General features: G+C 44.4%; 1 protein-coding gene across 1 annotated transcript; it reads left to right on the plus strand.

Moving 5' to 3' along the window:
- Nucleotides 1-423: 423 nt before the first annotated feature.
- Nucleotides 424-19,275, plus strand: LOC135399505 (invertebrate-type lysozyme 2-like). The gene is made up of 4 exons (XM_064631258.1): nt 424-555; nt 10,825-10,883; nt 12,658-12,781; nt 18,615-19,275. Exons 1-4 carry the CDS (start codon nt 507-509, stop codon nt 18,866-18,868), a joined length of 486 nt encoding a protein of 161 aa, XP_064487328.1. The 5' UTR covers nt 424-506; the 3' UTR covers nt 18,869-19,275.
- Nucleotides 19,276-20,508: the final 1,233 nt, after the last annotated feature.

Genomic DNA, 20,508 nt, shown 5'->3' on the forward strand with positions numbered 1-20,508 from the left:
GCTCGCTACCTTTTGTTATTTTGCACTCTGCGTCGTGTCGCCCCCCCCCCCCCCCCCCGATTACCTTTTGTCCCCCCCTCTCTCTCTCCACACATAAACTTGATGATGTACCAATGCGTTCCCATGGCGAGTGACTTCTGGCGCCCTGAGCACACGTGTAGCCTGACGGAACGCGTCGTTCAAAAGCAAAATAAGATGCAAATTCACGAGCGAGATATCTTGGGCCATGCGGAAGCAACGCCGAACGGCCAGACTAAACGCGCTGTCGCCCTTTTGTCCGAGACACCCGCTTCTGCGTCCGGCCTGTGGGTTTACGAGGACGACCTTGCGGTCCTATCACGTCACCGCAGCACCGGTGGATCCGGATAATCGCGTCAGGAAGAGGAATCTTGCCATACAGCGTCGTTTCTTGTTTTACTAGGTGAAGGTCGTCTGGGGAAAACCCCGCTCGCACGGGAGTGGGAACAGTATTGCCTTGGACTCCATCGGAGCAGCAGCTTCTCACGATGTACGGCCGTGCCATCCTAGCATCCATACTCGTCCTCTTCTCTTCAGGTTAGATAGCATATTTCACAGTTTTGTGCATCCTGCTTCGCCCGCCACTTGCGTGAGCGAACAACGTTCACTTTTCATATTTGAATAGGAATATATTCCTGTACTAGTTCAGCATGCTTTGTTTGCGCTGCACGTGGTTTGCAACTTACGCTTAACAGGATCAACTCTCTCAGTATTGTTTTCTGTTTGACCGCGCAATAAGTAAATAGGACAAATATATAAGTTTCATGAGACAACTGTTGTGGAAAAAAGGAACGAATATAATTATGTACTTAATTGCCTTAGTTGTAACCTTTTATATGAGTCTGTTTGCAATGGTAAATAAATACAAATACTAATTTCGCAGCCGAAGAATACGTAGGTGATCATTTAGTTGAAAATACTAAAGATGCGTGCTGGTATACCCGCAATACCCGCCGGCGCAAAGCCAGCCCGTCGGTTTTGGTGCGCGACCCGATTCATTGCGAACATTTGGCCCAAAGTACTTTCCAAGACGTTATTCGCTTTCCCCCATATCCAGACCTTCCGTGGTGCGTGGGATGATGACAGCTTCGTCATTTACTGGCACCGCGTTCTATGCTTGCTCTTTGTCTATGTTTGTCACATTGGGCTAATTTTGGGTACCTTTCGGCACCAACGACTGGTACGCTTCGCGTTAGTAAGCTGGCAACCATGTCAGCAGTCGCCACAGCGTCTGGCGAGCCAGGAGAGTGGCTCGCTAACGGACAGTGTCCCAAGCATCAATAAATCATTTCGTGCTACTGACGGTCGTGCGGCATAACTGAAACATGCTTACGCATTGGGCCGCGGGTACGTCTGCGTGTACGCGTCGGGATCTGCGAGTGCGGGTTGCACCAGTGACATTGCCGGTCGTACGCCCGCGGGTGCCGTGCAGGTGCAATTACGTATTTTTATTACCCCACTCCGCTCTATCTCTAATACATATTAATTACTTCTCAGTTGTCTCGCGACGTAAACACCCAATTATTATTAATATTAATTACTTAGTGTTTTGCCGCAGCGCACCAGCTGACTAACGGACTTTTGGGAAGCCTTTTTCATCCCGCCTTCATTTCGCTTAGCTAATAAGTTGTGTCTGATGGTATAGTGAATATTAATATTTACAGAGCGCGAAAATTCGAGCTTGAAATACTCATATTGACGCATTTTAGGAGCTCAATGTTGATATGCATCAAAAATTAGCTTAATAGTTATGCAATTGTGTAAAAATGTCACGTCTCAAACTTATTACGCTGGCCGTTGAGAAGATACCTCCTAAAATCCTGTCTAGCCGGTCTTACTTGACCTTTGTTATCATTGCACCGGTAAATCTCAAATATAACAATCGATCGACCTGCTCGGTGTGATAGAGGAAGAAGTTGTGAGATAGAAGGAAGGAAGGAGGAAGAAAAAAATGGGAATCTGCTGTGTCTTGTCTCCGCAGAGGTAGCCTTTACTTTAAATCATTAACCATGCCACGAATAAAACGTTTTGTTGCGCACAGATGCGAGACGGTTGTTACGATTTTTCCAATGTTTCTTGACAACACTACATTCACTTTGGTTGCCCTTGTGCCCTAAAAAACCAAAACAAACAAACATTCACTTTACTAGATAACTTACTCTTTTGCAGCAGAGAAACATATAAAATAAGTTTCTTGGGTGCGTCGTAGCGCAAGCGTGATTTTCGAAGTTTGTTGTAAAGATTGGTATATTGTAATGTTGGCGTAAAGATGATTGTAGGTTGCCAGCCAGGAGACGTTGACAGGCAAACAGCATTTGTAACAGTGAGAATTTGTTGTGGTTGGTACATAACTAAAAGCGTTAAAAGAACCAGTACTGGGTAAAACAGTTAAAACGACAACAGTAAAAGGACGCGACGCAGGCACTGAACTTCAATGCAAGGTGAAACCGTCTTTAATCCACCTGTATTTATACATCTATATACCTCTATATATGTCAACAATAGGTCTGTTAACGTAAATACAGGTCGATTACAGAAGGTCTCACCTTGGGTTGAAGTTCAGCGATGGTGTTGCGTCTTTTATTGTTGTCGTTTTAACTGTCTTACACAGCACTGGGTTTTTTTAACGCTTTTGGCATTTGTAGCTTTTCCTCAATACTTTCAGCCATATAGCTCATAAGCGGGGGGGAGGGGGGGGGGGCAAGAAGAGAGGTAATGGAGGTAATGTCATGAGCGGTTTGTTGCTTGAACCAAGCGGTGATGTATATACTTGCCTTGACCTTGGGTTTAGCGCCAGAGAATTATATCGATCGCCGCTAAATGAAAATTATTTTCACTATAGGAACATTTCAATTGCAGCTGGTTTACCGTGATTGGAGTGTCAGCCATCACCACCAAGTGGAAAAACTCCATGCTAAGATATCCTAAGCGGGGGAATACGACAAAAATCCTAAGCATGGGCGCGTGACGAGGGGTGTGCGGTTATATCAGCGGATCCGCGTGGCATTCTCATTTCCCGATATAAATAAAATCTTTTCCAAATTCACGGTCCAAAATTGTTTTAAGTAAAAAAGATTGGAGAGTTTGCGAAACGGGATAACTGATATTCAATTCAGAGGCAGGCAGCCACTGAGTGAGCTTAATATGACGAGCTCAGCGACGAAGGTACACGGCGGACAAGAGACAGGTGGACGTCGAACTTCCAACCAAGGTCTATTGCTGCTGACAAACAAAAAAGCACCCCGCGATCAAACAACGCACCCCCCCCCCCCCGCACCCCGTTGATAACACATCCTTCGGCCAAACTGCACACCCTTGTCGATAAATATTTTTTTGTTTCTGCTGGCACATCTGTTAGCTAACTTATCTGATAAGACTCCACGACCTGTCTGTGATGGCGATCCGCTGAGTTGCACAAAATCTTCGTCGAACCACACAAAGGCGAACGCTAACAATCACCGTTATGCACAGCCAGCTGAGAATCCTGCGCAAGGCTCGCTACTTATGCTCCCGGAGAGAGTCGTTTATACAACGGCCCGTCTCATCTATGTAAGCTCTTCCACAGGAGAGAGGGACCGAGTGCACCACACCCGTACGGCACGTAATCCTGACCACGGTATCTTCTGCCCGACCGCCAACCTCGCTCAGCTCGTCATAGTCATGTACCAAACGGTCCCTTTTGTGGCTTATTCTCAATAGTGTCTGGACATGTCATAGTAAATTTAGTTACCTCTACGTTTCCTCTAAATAAATTTGGAATAATGTACGTAACAGACTCGTTGCAGCTTTATATTTTCAGGAATAATACTGTTTAAAACTTATAATTAAAATTCAGCACATTATCTGCACAATATACGTAGCAGTAGCATGAACTCTCTTCAGATCACACCGGCGCGACCTACGTTTCCTTTTCTTTCTATTTTTTTTTCTCTTTTTCTACAGCTATCTATATCTCTTCAATGCCACAGAAACCAGAGACAGTTTTGGTTGCCGTATGTCCTCAAAACACTTCTGACCTTTTTGGAGAGCGAGGGACTTGGGTCTTCTCTGTGAGGCGACACAGAGGCAATTCACCACATCACCACCAGTAATGGAGCGATGAAAACCTCCAATCATAATCACAAGACGTTAAGTTATTGTTGTTTTGTTGCCATACTTGAATTCATCAAGAAAGGGCACAGCCAGACGAGCTTTTATACAAGTTTCGTTATGCTGATTTTTTTTTAATATGATAGCGAATATGCGGATATATTATAATAATAATAATTTATTTCACCAATGACACTTGGTGAGGGGATACAGACAAAAAGCTGCAAAAACTGCAGCTTGACGAGGTCTGACCCCCCTTTGTACGCTCGACAGATACAACAAAGCAATGACAAATAGCAAACCAGACGAATTACGGAGTGAGACAATGGTAATGAACACAATGCATTGAGATGCATAAAACAAAAAAAGCTATGAGAACACACGAAATGATATGACTATCCTAGTGAAGATACATGGCCTTTATAGAGCGAATTGAAAGACAGCTGATGTTAATGTTGTTTTGTATATGGGAATTGATATGTCGTGGAAGATTATATGAAACCAACTGTGAGCCATAATTAGTTCGTGCACACGGTGTGAAGTAGGGCTCATTGTAGCGTAGTGAATAAGGGGTTAATCTCATGGTTAAATTGACCAGGGCTAGAAAGATGTGATTATTTTGCCTTACTGAAGTTACATATGTAATGGACATACGGTACTTATAGAGATCCATAATTCTGATTATGCTAAATTTCGCGAAGAGGGATCCTGTTGGATGTAAAAAGGGAACGTTTGCTATGTGACGAAGTACCTTCTTCTGACACAAAAGTAACATTTCAAGATTTGTTTGCGTTGTCGTTCCCCAAACTAGGTGACAGTATGTAAGGTGAGGGTAAACCAGTGCGTTATAGGTCATAACTTTTGCCTTAGTTGGAAGGACGTTTCTGTGTCAACCTAAAATGCCGATCACGCGCGATATTTTGTTAGTGATGTAACCGACGGATTTATCCCACGACATCGTATCAGTGAACCAGACGCCCAGTGGCTTCACCTCCTTGACAAAAGATATCGTGCTTGTACCGATAACAATAGATTCGGAGCAGGAAATAGCCTTATGCAGTGGGTGGAAAACAACAGCCTTGGTTTTAAAGGAGTTAATTATCAAATAATTTTTGTAGACCACGTGTAGAAGATTGATAAGAAGTTGTTCATATTTGTTGTTAAATCTGTGAGACACTTTCCTTGCCGGACTAGGTCGGTGTCATCAGCATAAGCTACTATCTTAATGTGGTTCGATAAGGCAAACATGTCATTCACATAGATAATGAAAAGCAGTGGCCCAAGAATGCTCCCTTGTGGTACACCGGTTGTGATGTGGTGTATTGCCGAACACTGCCCGTGAATATCAACAAATTGTTTGCGATGCTGAAGATAAGTGCGTATTAAATTTAATGGAACACCGTGGATACCGTAGTGCTCAAGCTTTAAGAAGAGAACACTGTGATTCAGTAAACCGAAAGCCTTGGTGAAATCGATGAACAGACCGAGAGTAATGAGTTTTTCTTCGAACCCGGAAAGGATATATTCTTTCTGGGACAGAAGAGCTAGTTCTGCCGAGTGTTGCTTTCTAAATCCAAACTGAGAATCGGAAAGCATGGAATTCTTTGTTAAAAATGATAAAAGACGGCTACGGATTAATTTCTCTAAACCCTTTGAAAATACTTGTAGGATTGATATGGGCCTATAGTTACTGAGAACATTAGGGTCCCCACTTTTGCAATTTGCATGTGCTTCGGAAACACGCCGGAATAAATTATTTCTTTAAAAATAAAAGCTAATCAGGAGCAATTATATCGAGAACGAATTTAATTAGGTGGATCTGAAACCCGTCTTTATCACAACTACTACTATTCTTGAGGTTTTTAAAAATTGAAATGACCTCCTTTGAATCTGTTGGAAACAGAAAGAAACCGTGGTCTTGGCGTGGAAAGGAGTGTATGCCAGGATAATGTGAACTTGTACCTGTGGAACTGTGTAAGTTTGACAGGGATGCAAAAAAAATGTTAAACTCTCCAGCTAACCGTGCACCAGTTAGAACCGTTCCACCTACGGCCAACTCCTCGACAGGGCTGTTTTCCCGAGATTTAAAACTCTTCCATGCAATATTTGGCTTAGCAGAAGCATTCTCGAAAACTGAACTGTAGTATAGCTTTTTTGCGCTACGTACTTCGAGTTTACATAGTTTCGGTATTTTTTAAAACTAATTAGATCTTCGGGCGACGTATTTTTTATGAACTTTCTATAAAGCTTATTTCTAATCTTTAACATTTGTCTCAGTTCCTTTGTTACGTCGAAAAGGGGGAAAAAATAAAACACTGTCAAGGAGCCCGCGAAGAGGGATCACACACGTAACATGAAAAACGGTTAGGAGCAACTAATATTTATTCGAACAAGAACTTTCGTGCAAGAGACTGCACTTCTTCAGGTTACACAACTAAGTCTTAGTTGTGTAACCTGAAGAAGTGCAGTCTCTTGCACGAAAGTTCTTGTTCGAATAAATATTAGTTGCTCCTAACCGTTTTTCATGTTACGTGTGTGATTCCTTTGTTACCCAAGGTTTACGAATTTTTGCGGAAACCCTGCAAACTTTATCCGGAAAATGCTTATCGTATAGTTTGCGAAACTCATCACGGAAGCTTTCATACGCTCTCTCCGAATCCTTCTCTTTAAAAATGTGTTCCCAGGATGTTCGTAACCGGTCATTTCGAAATGCCTCAAGCGACGACTGCTGAATGGATCGGTGTGACACATGTGTCTGAACCTTTGGTCGAATCCCACCAGGGTTAATATACCACCAGGTTGAATACCACCAGGGTGAGGATATACGTATTCCAACTATCGCGGCTGTAATCGCAGATAATACATGCGCAGATACCGTCAATCGTAATTCGTGCTCACCTCTTCGCATGTCAAATACGACAAAACAGGGTCTTCTGTGCTTTTTAGTATCACGTTAACCGAGGAGTGATTCCAAATGATTCTCCCCTGAAGCCTCCATGGCTTCGTAAAGATAGTTCGCATTTAAGTTATAGTTTTAATACGTTATTTTCGTTGGACCGTATCGCGCAAAGTGCAAGGGGCAATAAAGCATCCCACGGTTGGAGGGCTCAGGATTTACCTGCTTTAAAAAAGTAGAATTGATATTTTTCATGAGTTGTTTGAGCTTGGGCTAAGCTAGTTAGAAAGTTAGTACTTGGGCTAGTTGATTCGTAGTGACCAAGTTGCTCCTGCTCTTCGTTTTTAGGGCGAGGGCAGTACTATTTTTTAAGTGTGATGTGGGCAAGCTTTCGCTTGTCCCATCCTACAGTTGGCAATACGACCGCCAACCTTCTTCCTCACAATCTTTAAATATTGAGAGGTTCTGCGTGCTATTACACAACTACTTGTCGCCCAGCAAATGTTCCCTATGAATATGTTGACCCTCGCCACAGTTATCAGCTTCGAACCTCCACCTCGGAAGGAAATATGCGTTGCAACGGCAGAAAATATGAAACTACGAATAAAACAGCTTTCCATTCAAGGGCGATTAAATTCTGTGTTGAATACGCAACTGCAGAGAGTTTGAAGCGGTGCGCCGGTGCAAGCTTTCTACACATGCTGTAGCTGGATGTGACACTAAGATCACATTAGATAGGGCAAAGGAAAAATGTCGCGCCACGAACAACTCCCGCAGGCACCGTTTGCTGCTTGTGATAAATAATGCGCGCGAAGGCTAATCCGTTCATTTAGAAAGAGACTGTCACTAAAGTATTCCACGCCATGCCCGTTGCGTCAGTTCCCGAAACGTGCAATCTCAAAGAACACTGACGCTGAATCGAAACGTGCTCTTACATTATGAAGTATCTGCTCATAAGAAATCTTTCTTTTGATTACGTAAGACATGTTACAGTCAGGTGACGTCCAAAGGAGTAGATATGGGATACCCAGTAAATGACCTTCTTTCGTTATTTGTAGTGACATAGAGCGCGAGGGCTGTTAGCATGTGTACCCACAAAACTGGTCTGTGGTTACGAAATCCAGATTCTTGTCCTGCAATACGACGTTGACCGGACGTGTTGTCACATCCGGACGTCCTCAGCTTTACCCTCGCCGGAATGATACCACAGTTCAAAAATTGGACGACTTAACTGAAAAACGGTTGACGATTTGAAAAGGCTGAACCAAGGCACATGGAAAGACTGAGCCACCACTAAAGCAATAGACTTCACTCGCGGAATACAACTGCCTCGCCTTCTTTGGCCGAAGCAGTGGTTCCCAAACACTGCGACCCATCATAAACATATCGCGTCGGATCCCCTCCCCCTCCCTCCCCCGCCCAGGCTTTTCGAGATGCCACAAACTATTCGATTTCAGTGCAAAACGGCAATACTCAACACTGACGATGAACATGAAGTTGGCAGCTAATGCAGTCAGAGTGGATCAGCCGGGCTACCAACCCACAAACCAAAAGGAGGAAAAAAAAAATGCGTGGCAGCACGGATGGCTGTTGCTATTCATTGGAGTGAGCTTGTTCTTTTACACTCGGTGGTCCGCTACAACGAGCTTCTTTGTGACTCTGAATAGTTTTCAGAGCATGGTCTAAGGACATCGTTCGTTGTCCCTCTTTTCAAGTTCCTCAGCCGCTTCTCCCCCCCCCCCCCCCCAACTCCCACTGAATGTGTCACGACGCCCTGGGTCTCGCGATCCACAGTTTGGGAAACACTGGGCCAAAGCATTTGTCCCCGCAGTGTAAGTAAATAGATAAAAACTCTGTTGGCACGGTTAATAGTATTGTTTCCTCAAATAATTAGTTCCAGTTAAGATTTAGAATAAGGAGATCCATTCTGAATTTCTGATCCAAATGTGGAAAATATTGAAACAAATATTTGTGTCACTATAGCAATAGTTTTGAAATTACAGTTGACGGTGACTTAACCATGAGAGTGGCATGCGTGGTACTGACACTGTCTCTAAGTACGATATAATGAAAGGATTTCTTTTTTTTTTCTTTTTTACATTCGGTAGCTTGATTACATCGCCGAACAAGAGCGACGTCACCGCAGTGAATTGGCTGCAAATTTATAATACGCAATCGCGATTCTTTTTCAGCAGCTTCGGAAGCTTGAAACGAAAATATGAGCAATACATCATGACAGTACAGACTGTTCATATGTACAGTATTCGAATAACCTTTGCTGTAAGCCAGTCTGGAGGAAGACAAGATATTTCTATTCGATGTACTAAAAATAATTTACAAATATTTCGCCACCCATTCCGCATATTTGCGTAAGAATGAACTTGGTATCTCATCTCGGTCCTGGAGATTTTCGAACATCTCGTCCAAGTAATGAGTACAAAATACCCTCAAAATACATTTGACCTTGAACCGTACACTGAATGCAATTATAGACAGCAGGTACAGCTTTAGAAAAGACAGACTGAAAATGCAAGTTAAAATGGGAGACTATCATTCCCTTATCAGTATTGTGCACACCGTTCATCGAGAGTGCTTCTACATTTGTTTTGTGAAAGGGAATGTGAGAATTTTCGTGGATTACTGGAGGACAAATTATTCGAGGTAATCGCACGAAAGCGTCCTTTGGATGACGTTATCGTTTCCCTGACATCACGTCTCAAATTGATTACATTATTGATTATCCTGTATTTCTTCCGCAATAGCGCAAAATTATACGTTTAACGGGTATTGTATTATTCGACTTCTGCCCTTTTAACGTTGATAGGTTGATATGGCACTTTAGCACGCTACAGCAGGGCGCAGGCTACGAGGCTCTGGAAAGAAGTTGCAATAAATTCTCGACCAATGAAACTCCCTTAACCGAATATACCCTCTGACGCAACCGTTCGTACAGAGATATTTAAATATGTTGCCAGGAAGTAAACACATAACATGATGCAGTGCTATTCGGCTCCAGGTTCCTGTTGATATGATGGTTACTGATGCACCATTATAGCCACAGTTTACGAAATATACGAAAATAGGAGCAATACATCATGACTCGAATTTTGCTTGCATGACTACATAACTGATGCACGTGGAAAATAAATTTGGCATAAATGGGTAGACATGCTACCTAGACATATGTTAGTAAATGTTATATCATTCGAACGAAGAGCACCGACCATCTCTGTCGTGTAACACTGAATGATCTCATTCCTCGTTTCCCTCCCGACTTCCGTCCTTTGTTCTCGTCATTTCCACAACAGTTATCATTCTCGTGCATCTGCACGGAAAGATTTTTGAAATAACGCCACAACTTGACGTGCTTCATATGTTTGTGCGCCTGTCTGGGCCGACGGGAAAATATCCCGTTCTATCTCTCATGTCCTGACACAGACTGTCGTTCGTACAGCTTGGGACAAAAGTTTACGGAACAGCGGGATGTGACGTTTCTCTACTTGAGCAGCACCCTAGCAGCAAACGGGAGCAGACACACATACTAATAGATGGAGAGAACAGCTGGTCACCTGTTTCTTATTCAAGCTATTCCTGGCAGGTATGACGGGGCCGCTTCGATGTATAGAAATACGCCAACGTCGTGTTCCGTAAACTTTTGTCCCAAGCGGTACGATTGATTGCGTGCACATATTTTCTCTGTTCTGCACGGTAGGTAATCCAACACATGGGGGAACAATTTGGGTTCTGGACAATTGCAATCTGTTGGAGTGCTGAGTGTACTATTCTGCTTATTTGAGTTTGTCCTCTCTATTCTTGAATAGGTGCGTGGGCACAGAACGTGGACGACATCACCAGGCAATGTCTTGACTGCATCTGCTACGTAAGTGGTCACGTCCTCTTGGATGCAGAGCAATGAAGCAATGTGGAAAGAACACGTACTTTGCAAGTGATGTGGAGTTGCGGGCCTCACATTACTGAAGCCAAAATCTCAATTTTTTTTCTTCTTAAAACCAAACCAAACCAAAACGTACTTTGGTCTATATGGGATCTCAATATGCAAGTGCAACACCAAGAACGTTATTTTCTAAAAAAATATTTTGAACCTAGGCGCCATAATGTTGTATACCTGAGCGTTCGTCTCATTTAATATCTGAGTAGTCGTTGTTTAGCTGATATCGTATATCGAGTTTATTTTAACTAGGCTCGCTTGCCGCTATCAGCAGGTGTAAATGCACTTTTTATCACGTATTTATTTTCATTTGTTATTAGGATACCTACAGCGCCAAAGACGTTACGGTGGGGAGGATTACAATACAATTGAAGGGGGAAATGTTATGCTGCTACACCGATAAGAGGACGCAAACTGCTCGAGCCACTACTTAGAATAAAAGAAGCTATCGTTCGATTCGGCAACATCACACCAGATGGCATTGCCGAGCGAGTAAGGGCGTCCTGCTCGTTGATGGTAACCAAGGTCGTGCTGGAGACTGAGAGCTGGTGGGTTCGAATCCTACCACAAGCTGTGCTGTCTGAGGTTTTCCCTGGGTTTTGCGAAGACTTTCTAGACGAATGTCGGCACAGTTCCCCCTGAAGTCCGCACAGAATCCCCTAATCCCCTGTCCCGCAGTATCTCTTACTGTCCTCTCTCCGCCCTTCCACATCTGGACGCCGCTCATGACCACAGTTGCTTCGCGGCGCTAACACGGAAGTAAAAAAAAATCGTCGATAGCATCCCTAGACAGACTGCTCCATTGCGATATAGTACAGGAACATAGAAATACGTGAAAACACGTCTTCGACGAGCATATGCCTTATGTACGACGTATGGCTTTATAAACTGTGATGTTTGATCTCCCGAAACAGATATCTGTTATTTATATGAATATCCCCTGCCTGTCCGGCTCGAGCTGTGTTCGCGGTCTATTACTGCCACACTTGGGTCACAATTTTAAAATTTAATAATTGGGTGTTTACGTCGTGAGACAACTGAGGTGATGAGCGACGCCACAGCGGTCGGTCTGTGGATTGCTTTTGCCCACCTGAGGGTTCTTTAACGTGCGATGAGAGCTCATCACACGGCACCCCGTATTGAACGTCCCTCGCGGAAGATGGGCCACAATTTTAGTACACTTAGGATCCTCATATATGATCGAACACACTTCTTCATTGGCCATACTTCAACTGTGCCGGATTGGTAAAAGTAAAGCAAAACCTAAGTGACTCTAGCTAGAATTAATAATTGTGACCACCGATAACGATAATCGTGACCACATTACGGTGTTTTCTACCAGGCAGGAGTCCTGCTCAGTGGTCATGTGCACTTTCTTAGTCTAATCGTAAATTGTTCATAATATTGTGCTACGGCAGTCCTGGTATACAGACTATGTCACTCAAAGATAAGAAAAACGTGTGGAGAGAATGGTGTACGTGCAACCAGTTCCTCTTTAGAGGCGTGTGCTGCAGGTACACCAGATGCCGTCCATCGGAATGGCCACATGAAGACTGGTCGCATAGTATGTGTAAAAACACTACCTGTGATCAGATTTCCTTTCGCGTACTCCTTATTGAGACAGCAGAAGCTGTGACTGATAACAAGAAAGTGCAAGGCAGCTATACTGTGCTTCTCACTCAATCTCTTTTCATATCACACGCAGGCAAGCACGAAATGCGACCTGAAGACCGCGTGTCATAATGCTGGCCCAAATGCTTACTTCTGTGGCCCCTACCAGATCTCTTACGCCTATTGGGCCGACGCCGGGAAGCCAGGGAACTTTGATCGTAAGTTTTCCGTACTCCTTTTTCTGATTCCTGCACCTAGTAGTCCAGTGCTCACTTATGGCTCGAAACAATCCGGTGTCCAGTTTCGTTTTCCGAGTGTTGATAATTATAAATTTTATGCAAAAGGCAACGTTGCGACGGAAGCTTCGCGTTAGTCGGGACGGGTCCTGACGAAGGCGGAGCTTTCGCCGCAACTTTGATCATACCCCTAGATACCTTTCTCAAGTTTAAATTGTAATAGATCACCCCCTTTTTTTACTTCCCCTACCCCTTCGTTGTTTGCCTTTCATTCCTTCATAAACGTATTTACTTCGTCGCCTTCTGAACTTTTATTCTTCCGCATACACAGGGTGTCCACGCTAAGTGTGAACAGATTTTTTTAAAAATATATATAACACTTTTTCCAAGATAAAATCAATTGCAATATAGCATATGCTAAAGGGCACTCCCTAGCAGGGTATTAGCAAAGTCCAAAGGCAATGTCTTAATTAACTTCCCTAAGGCGGCACAGGAGGGTAAGTCTGGGCAGCACGGTACGCAATAAAGCGACAGCTGGCATATTTGGCACCCGCACCCAAGTAAATTGGCTCCAGCGTTGCTCATATAAATTACTGAAAAAAAAGGAAAGGCCGGTGTTATAAAAAAGCACCACTTTGTTCTCATTGTAGCACACTGGAAACATGTGACCAACTACTGCAATTCACACATATATATTGGCACCGGAAACGGTTTGTCTCTGTCAACTGCCTCTTGACCCTGGCGGTTGCTCTCCCCCTCTCCCGTTGGGGATGAAGGAAATACGCGTCTTCTAAGAAGCGCAATGAACAAAATAAAGAAAAAAAGGGCGTTCCTTCACGAATTTTTTGCGGTCGATCTATCGAACGGATTTTTCTTCTGAAAACGGCTACGATATCAGGTGACCGAAAGGAACAGATGTTCTCATTGGGACAACTTTGTAGCTTTTATAATTAAACAGTTAATTCATGAAATAAGACATTGCCTTTGGACTTTGCTAATGCCTTGCTAGGGAGTGCCCTTCAGCATATGCTATATTGCAATTGATTTCATCTTGGAAAAAGTGTTATATATATATTTTTTTAAATCTGTTCACACTTAGCGTGGACACCGTGTATATACAGGGTGTTTCAAAAAACGTGTCATTCGGAATTCATAAAAAAACGGTGCGACAAAAAAATACGGGGTAAAGGGCACTTGTGTGGAAACTGAATTTGCCATCTTGCACAAATATTTTCATTTGTTTTTAATTAAAAGAAATTGAATTTCTTTAATTGAACTTCAAAATTTCCCAAGTCAACCTCCCGTTTTTTTTACAGAATTAGAGAGCCTGTAGCGAACTTAGTCAGATCCACCAAGAAATCCGCTCGATATTGCAAAGGGAACTGCCCAAAAAAAGTCCCGAAGTTGAGGCTTCAGAGTTTCGGGTATTCAACAGCGCACCAAATCAGTCGCAAAGATGCGCGGAGGGCAGGACATGCTCCTGCCCCCATGAAGCTAGAACAGTTTATGGCCGGACCGGCGTGCAGCACAAGACGCGCCGATAACAAGGCGGGTGACATTCTACCATACGTTGATAAGCGGCAAACAAAAATGATTCCGCCTCTTTTTTCCCGCCCTGTTTTTTTTTCGACCTTCTATCTTCCATGGGGACAGGAGTATGTGCTGCTCTCTGCGCATCTTTGCGACTGATTTGGTGCGCCGTTGAATACCCGAAACTTTGAAGCCTCAATTTCGGGTATTTTTGGGGGCAGTTCCATTTGCAATATCGAGCGGATTTCTTGGTGGATCTGACTAAGTTCGCTACGGGCTCTCAAATTCTGTAAAAAAAAAAACGTTAGGTTGACTTGGGAAGTTTTGGTGTTCAATTAAAGAAATTCAATTTATTTTAATTAAAATCAAATGAAAATATTTTTGCAAGATGGGTTATTCAGTTGCCACACAAGTGCCGTTTACCCCGTAATTTTCCGTCGCCCCGTTTTTTTTATAAAGTCCGAATGACACGTTTTTTGAAACACCCTGTATGTAGAAACCAGAAAAGAAAAAGACGAATGAGCTCAGAAAGTAAACCCGCTGTACGGGGGAAAGCGACTTCTGTGGGCATCCTACGGTGTCCAACCACTTAGGGCAGAAAAACTACCTTGCCTAGAAAAGACGTTGACCCCCCCCCCCCCCGTTTTTTTTTTTTTTTTCGATATGGGTTTTGGTTTTGACTTGAATTCCAGTGCAGAACGTGCCGATAAATAAACCAAAGAAGTAGGTTCATTTCAAAGTCACTGTAAAGCAGAAGACAGAAAATTTATGCTCACAGCATAGTTTAACAGTTTGTTTCTTGCGAACACAAAAAGTGACATATGCGACAGGGAACGCTAAAATATTTAAAATATTTTAAATTTGCGAGTAAGTTGCGGTGAAACGGCTCGGAGCGACGCGTGGTGGGGAATAGTCTCCCAATCTGTCAAGCAGCAGTCATCCATCAGCCCAAAAGTTTCCTAGTTGGTTATTACTCAGACTGAAGCGACGAAGACGACGTTCGACGGACAAACACAAACACTGTCCCTTTTTACTGACATCTAGCCTTGCAGATGAAACAGGTTCCAAGATAATGGCATTAGTACCGCGTCGGCAGCCTTGACGGATAAACAAGCTGGGGCCCGGTTTCAAAAACGCCGATTAACATTTGAACCAAGCTGAACCCTGCTCCACTATAAGGGAGTTGTTTGCACTGAAACATTCATCACGCCACCAACTAACGTTTGTAAAAAGCAATTGCGTGTGAACTTGAAGTTTTAGCAATCCTTGATCTCTGTTCAAAGTTAACCAGCGTTGGTGAAACCAGGCCCTAATAATGCAGGTTCCTGGTTTCGCTATCTGGTTATCCTGGGAAGTTTTAAACGGGGTTCGGTGTATTGTGTTTTAATTTGTCAGTAAAAAGGTTAAAGCACGACGATGTTTGTGTTAGTCCGTCCAACGACTTCGTCGCTTCACTATAATATTATATGCATCACTATTCCCAACAAAGCTCTCTGCTCATGATGACTGCGTAGCCGACTTTTTTTAAAGTGCGATAGCGTTTCTTTAACGCAATTTTTGGCCTCGGTGAAGCGTAGCGTCGGTGGAGAGGGTACCTATCCCTCTCGCAATGGAGATATTTCACGAGTGAAGCAAATTAAGGGAAACGTGCTCACATCAGGAATCAAACCTGGGGCTTCTGATTTTCGGCCAGATATGCTATAGCATATCTGGCGGTATACCGCTACGCCACGACAGCACACTTCCCTTGATCTAGAGTGCCTCAAGTACAAGGGGGAAGGTCAACCAATCACGCCATTCCCATTATATCCTACATATTTCTCACTGAATCAGACACGAGGCCGATATGTAAGAGAGAATGGGAATAGCGTGATTGGTTCTCAGTCCCCCTTGCACTTGAGGCGCTCTAGCGCAAGGAGAGTCTGCTGTCGTGGTATAGCGGTAGGATTCCTGCGTTACCACCTTTTCCTTGCGTTACATGACTCTTTCATTTCTGGGCGTTCGAAGCTTGCGTGTTTGTGCCGTCCATGTTTGTTGGCCTGACTCGGCTAATCTTCGTTGTTTGGGTACCCATGCAGCACAATGTACTAAAAGTCGAGTGCAATAGGGGTGGACGGTATGTGTTATCAATGTTCCTTAGTTTCAAGAGTCTGTTCAAGGTCTTCCACCTACCCGTCCACCCCTATTGCACTGGACTTTCAGTACATTGTGCTGCTTGGGTAGATTTTACAAACTGGGGGAGATTTTTATCTCCCCTTCGATTGTTTCCTTATTGGGCGCCTCGGTTTCGGCGAGCGTGGAATTAACAGATTAAGAGGTCTATACGATAGCGATTCCTAGAACACGATAAGACAAACACCTGATTCCTTAGAAGGGGCTAACTGCATGTTGCGGATCTTTGGTGGAACTTCATGTATTGTTGGAATGTAATTGCTCTGGGACAGGAACGTACAAACACAACGCAAACCTATCTCACCCGTTCTTTTATCATACCGTTTTTGTGCAGCTCAAACTCTCAAACCTGCTCAAACACTCTAGTATCTGCACAGCGCGTTTCATGTAATGTCAATGTCGTCCTATAGCATTCGTGCAAGTACAGAGCTCGCAGATTTGCCGCCTTGCTGCGGGAGATGCGAACGCGTTCGCTAAAGCAAACGAAAGTAAGCTACGTGCCGCCCAAAATGCAAACCGCCTCCGGGAAAGGGTGACAAGATCTCGTTGAGCTGGTGAGAGCCGTCTAAGCCGCTGCGCAATTGGTGTCACATCTACCGTAGAGATAGCATGTGTCTGGATGCGACACGATCCAACATCGGTACTGGTTGGCAAACGAAGAAAGATGTTCGGTTAGAAATGTCCGGATGGTCGAGAGCTCTGCTGGAGACAATTCCGCTCCAACTTTGAAAGAGACGCCGGATATAGAAACAGTCTGGACTGTGGAGGTTGAACAGTTGCAGTAGGGGCAGGAGACGTGTCCGTGTCGACGTCTTCAGGACTCGGGACCGTTGCTGCCGAAGGCCGAAATACGCGTGACACTGCATAAATACTATACCGTACGAAACTTGGAAATATACTTCCGTATAACTTCGTTACCCGCCTAAACGTACTGTCGAACCGAGCCGCCATACGCACACTGGCCGAAGTCTGACGTAAACGTCGGAGCGCAGAAACTCGGCGTATGCGCCGAGCAGCACAGGAGACGTTCAATTTGAATTGGGGAATGTGGTGTGGATGGTCGAGCATGTGTGATGGGTGTGTGTGCCGACCACACGCAACGGCACCACGATAGACTGTGTGTTAACGAGATGTGTTATAGTGTGCGCTGCATGGACTACGTCTCCCACTACAGTATTCACAAACCCATTCTCTGCGCCGCCAGAATGGTCCATTTCCATATTCGCGTCACCTCTGGCGACGGAATGTCGAACCCCGTGTCTTTCCCCTCAATAATGGTGACACTTTTCGGACTGGCACGTTGCGCGGGAAAGTATAAGCAAGAGAAGATTGGAAGAAGAATGCGGAAAGAGTGAAAGCGCATTGTACTCATTACCCAAGCAGCACAATGTACCGAAAGTCGAGTGCAATAGGGGTGGACGGTATGTGTCTTATCAATGTTCTTTAGTTTCACCAGTTCGTTCAAGGTCTTCCACCTACCCGTCCACCCCTATTGCACTCGACTTTCAGTACATTGTGCTGCTTGGGTACCAGACCTCAAACGCCCTCGTAACCTTGAAACCGATTATCTCCCCACAATGAACATGACAGTCGCCCGCAGGTGGGTTCATAGCGATGTTTTCCGCTCAAAGATGACGGACACAGGGGCTGGGCATGCGCATACGCGTTGTCGGAAAAGGTCCATTGAACGCCACCCAGACGAAGAGTAATCGTACTAGTGACCGTCTACGGTGACACACATACGTTCAGGTTCATGGCCTTGGGACTAAATGGGGAGTTTTAGCTGACCGTAAGATCTTAGAATAACGCTTCTGAAAACATAAGTCAATCACCTGATTCCTTTGAAGTCGCTGTTGATATTTGATTTGACAGCTTCCTTTACCGTATAGTTTCCGTAGAGTGCTGCCGATCTGCATCCCCGCCCCTGCCCACGTGCAAAAGCGGTATCTCTGCTTCTCTCTTTACACGACGCCCAACATATTTGCACGCAGACGTCTTTATCGTTCGCCTACACTATTTCTGTCCTAGTTTTCACTTCACCTCAGGAGGATAGCATGCCACCTCACACCTGTCGTAGATACGGCCGCTGATAACACATTTACTTCTAACGCAGACTTCGAAAAGTGCCTGAAGGACGTGCGGTGTTCCGAGACAGCGGTGGTCAACTACATGAACAAGTGGGGAACTGACTGCGACGGAGACGGCCAGGTCACTTGTTTCGACTACGCACGCATGCACAAGGCAGGACGATACGGCTGTGACGGCAAATGGGTGGATGGCACGGAATACTGGAAGCTTTTCGAAGAATGCATGGCTCCTAACGTTAACCAGCCTCTGGATGCAAGGCGGAAGACTACGCCAAATTGAGAACACTTGCTCGAATTATTTTCAGCTCATGCCTAAAGCTTTCGTTTCTTCTCAAATGTTCGAATGGACCTAGAAAGGAGTAAGGAAAGTGAAATCTTATCATAGTCATTGGAAAAGAAAAAGTGCAGGCAATATACATTTCGGACGTTAAACATATGACGTGAGGCGAGATCAGTTGCAATACTACGATAAACATTGTTCATGCCACGTGATCAATCTGCTGTCTACATGTTACATTGCACTTTTCTCGTCTTCCGTTATGAAGTGGTAACTGCTGCACTCACTCTGCCATATCGCAATGTGCAGGGTGATGTTCTGCAGGTAAACATATTTGCTTCTTCCTTCCATTGACGCTGTGAACCTGATGTGCACCAGAAAAAAGGTGAAATAAAGTTTAAAAAATATGCCTTACCGGGCACAGCACTTAATATTCTCGCGCTTTTGAGCACTGGCAGACGTTATTTGTCTCCTGCGATCTATTGTTCAGTTTCGTCGATCACTTGATCCATTAATTTATGAACATCAGAAAGTGTCATCTATGTATTACAGTGACGATTAAAGTCTCACTAAAACAACAGCGAGCATTATAAAATAGTAAATATGCTGTAACACTCGACATGGGGTTATCACGCAAGCCGTGTCCCCGGAGGAACACCATTCGGTCTCCCTCTGCAGTGGCGATGTAGTCAATTACTCGACAGTTTTCGGGCTACTGCAAAGGAGTCTTCGACGCACTTCGTGTTACACAATGGGCAAGTAGCGTTACAATATTGCCTCGCTTTGATCTACAGGAAATTATCACACCGCATGGAACAGCTGTATCCAAAACGTACAACACCCCTGTCCGCCACTCGTTCCTATCTAATATCAGTGGTTGCGTCCTGGCGCTAACGCGATATTAAAAAAAAAAAAAAAAGACATAACATCCAATATCTGCCTGCATTGGATACCTATCGGCAATGGCAGGAACAAGACAACATCAGGCTCGTCATTGCACAACGAGGGAGGAAAGCTACTCAAGACTGCATACGGAAACACATACACGGTTCAACCTTCTACATTATCCAGCGCCCAACCAATTCCGTCTGAAGCCTACGCGATACTCATATAATACAGATCATGAGGAGATATCAGATACAAATTTTTCCTTCTATGCTAAATTGATCTTACAGCAAATATGGTGCACTTAAAGGACAACGGAAGCGAAATGTGTCAATTCCAAGAAAGGGTTCGAACCAGGTGTAAACCTTACGTGGAATTACGGTGCCACTAGTATTTTATGAGTACGGTGTACGGATAGGCATATTTTTGACAAATACCAGCCCGGTGGTGTCCGCCCGCCCGAGACGATCGGCCATGGAGCGCGCACGCTGTCGCAAAGCATTGCGGGAGAATCTGAGGTGCGCGTGACGTCAAATATTCCTCGAGCTCCATGGGGTGCTGCCTGGTGAACGGGATAAACACTGTGAATTACGAACAACGCCTCGAGGTGTTCGATTCGGAGATCTCGTGGAAGTCTGAAGGCGATATATCCGATGAGAGATGAGTTGGAGAGAGAGCTTGGAACAAAAGTTTACGGAATACCGGGGTGTCTCATTTCTCCATTTGAGTGAAAGCATAGGCGGTAAACGGGAGCAGAC

The sequence above is a fragment of the Ornithodoros turicata genome, chromosome 7, assembly GCF_037126465.1.
Source record: "Ornithodoros turicata isolate Travis chromosome 7, ASM3712646v1, whole genome shotgun sequence".
NCBI lineage: Eukaryota > Metazoa > Arthropoda > Arachnida > Ixodida > Argasidae > Ornithodoros > Ornithodoros turicata.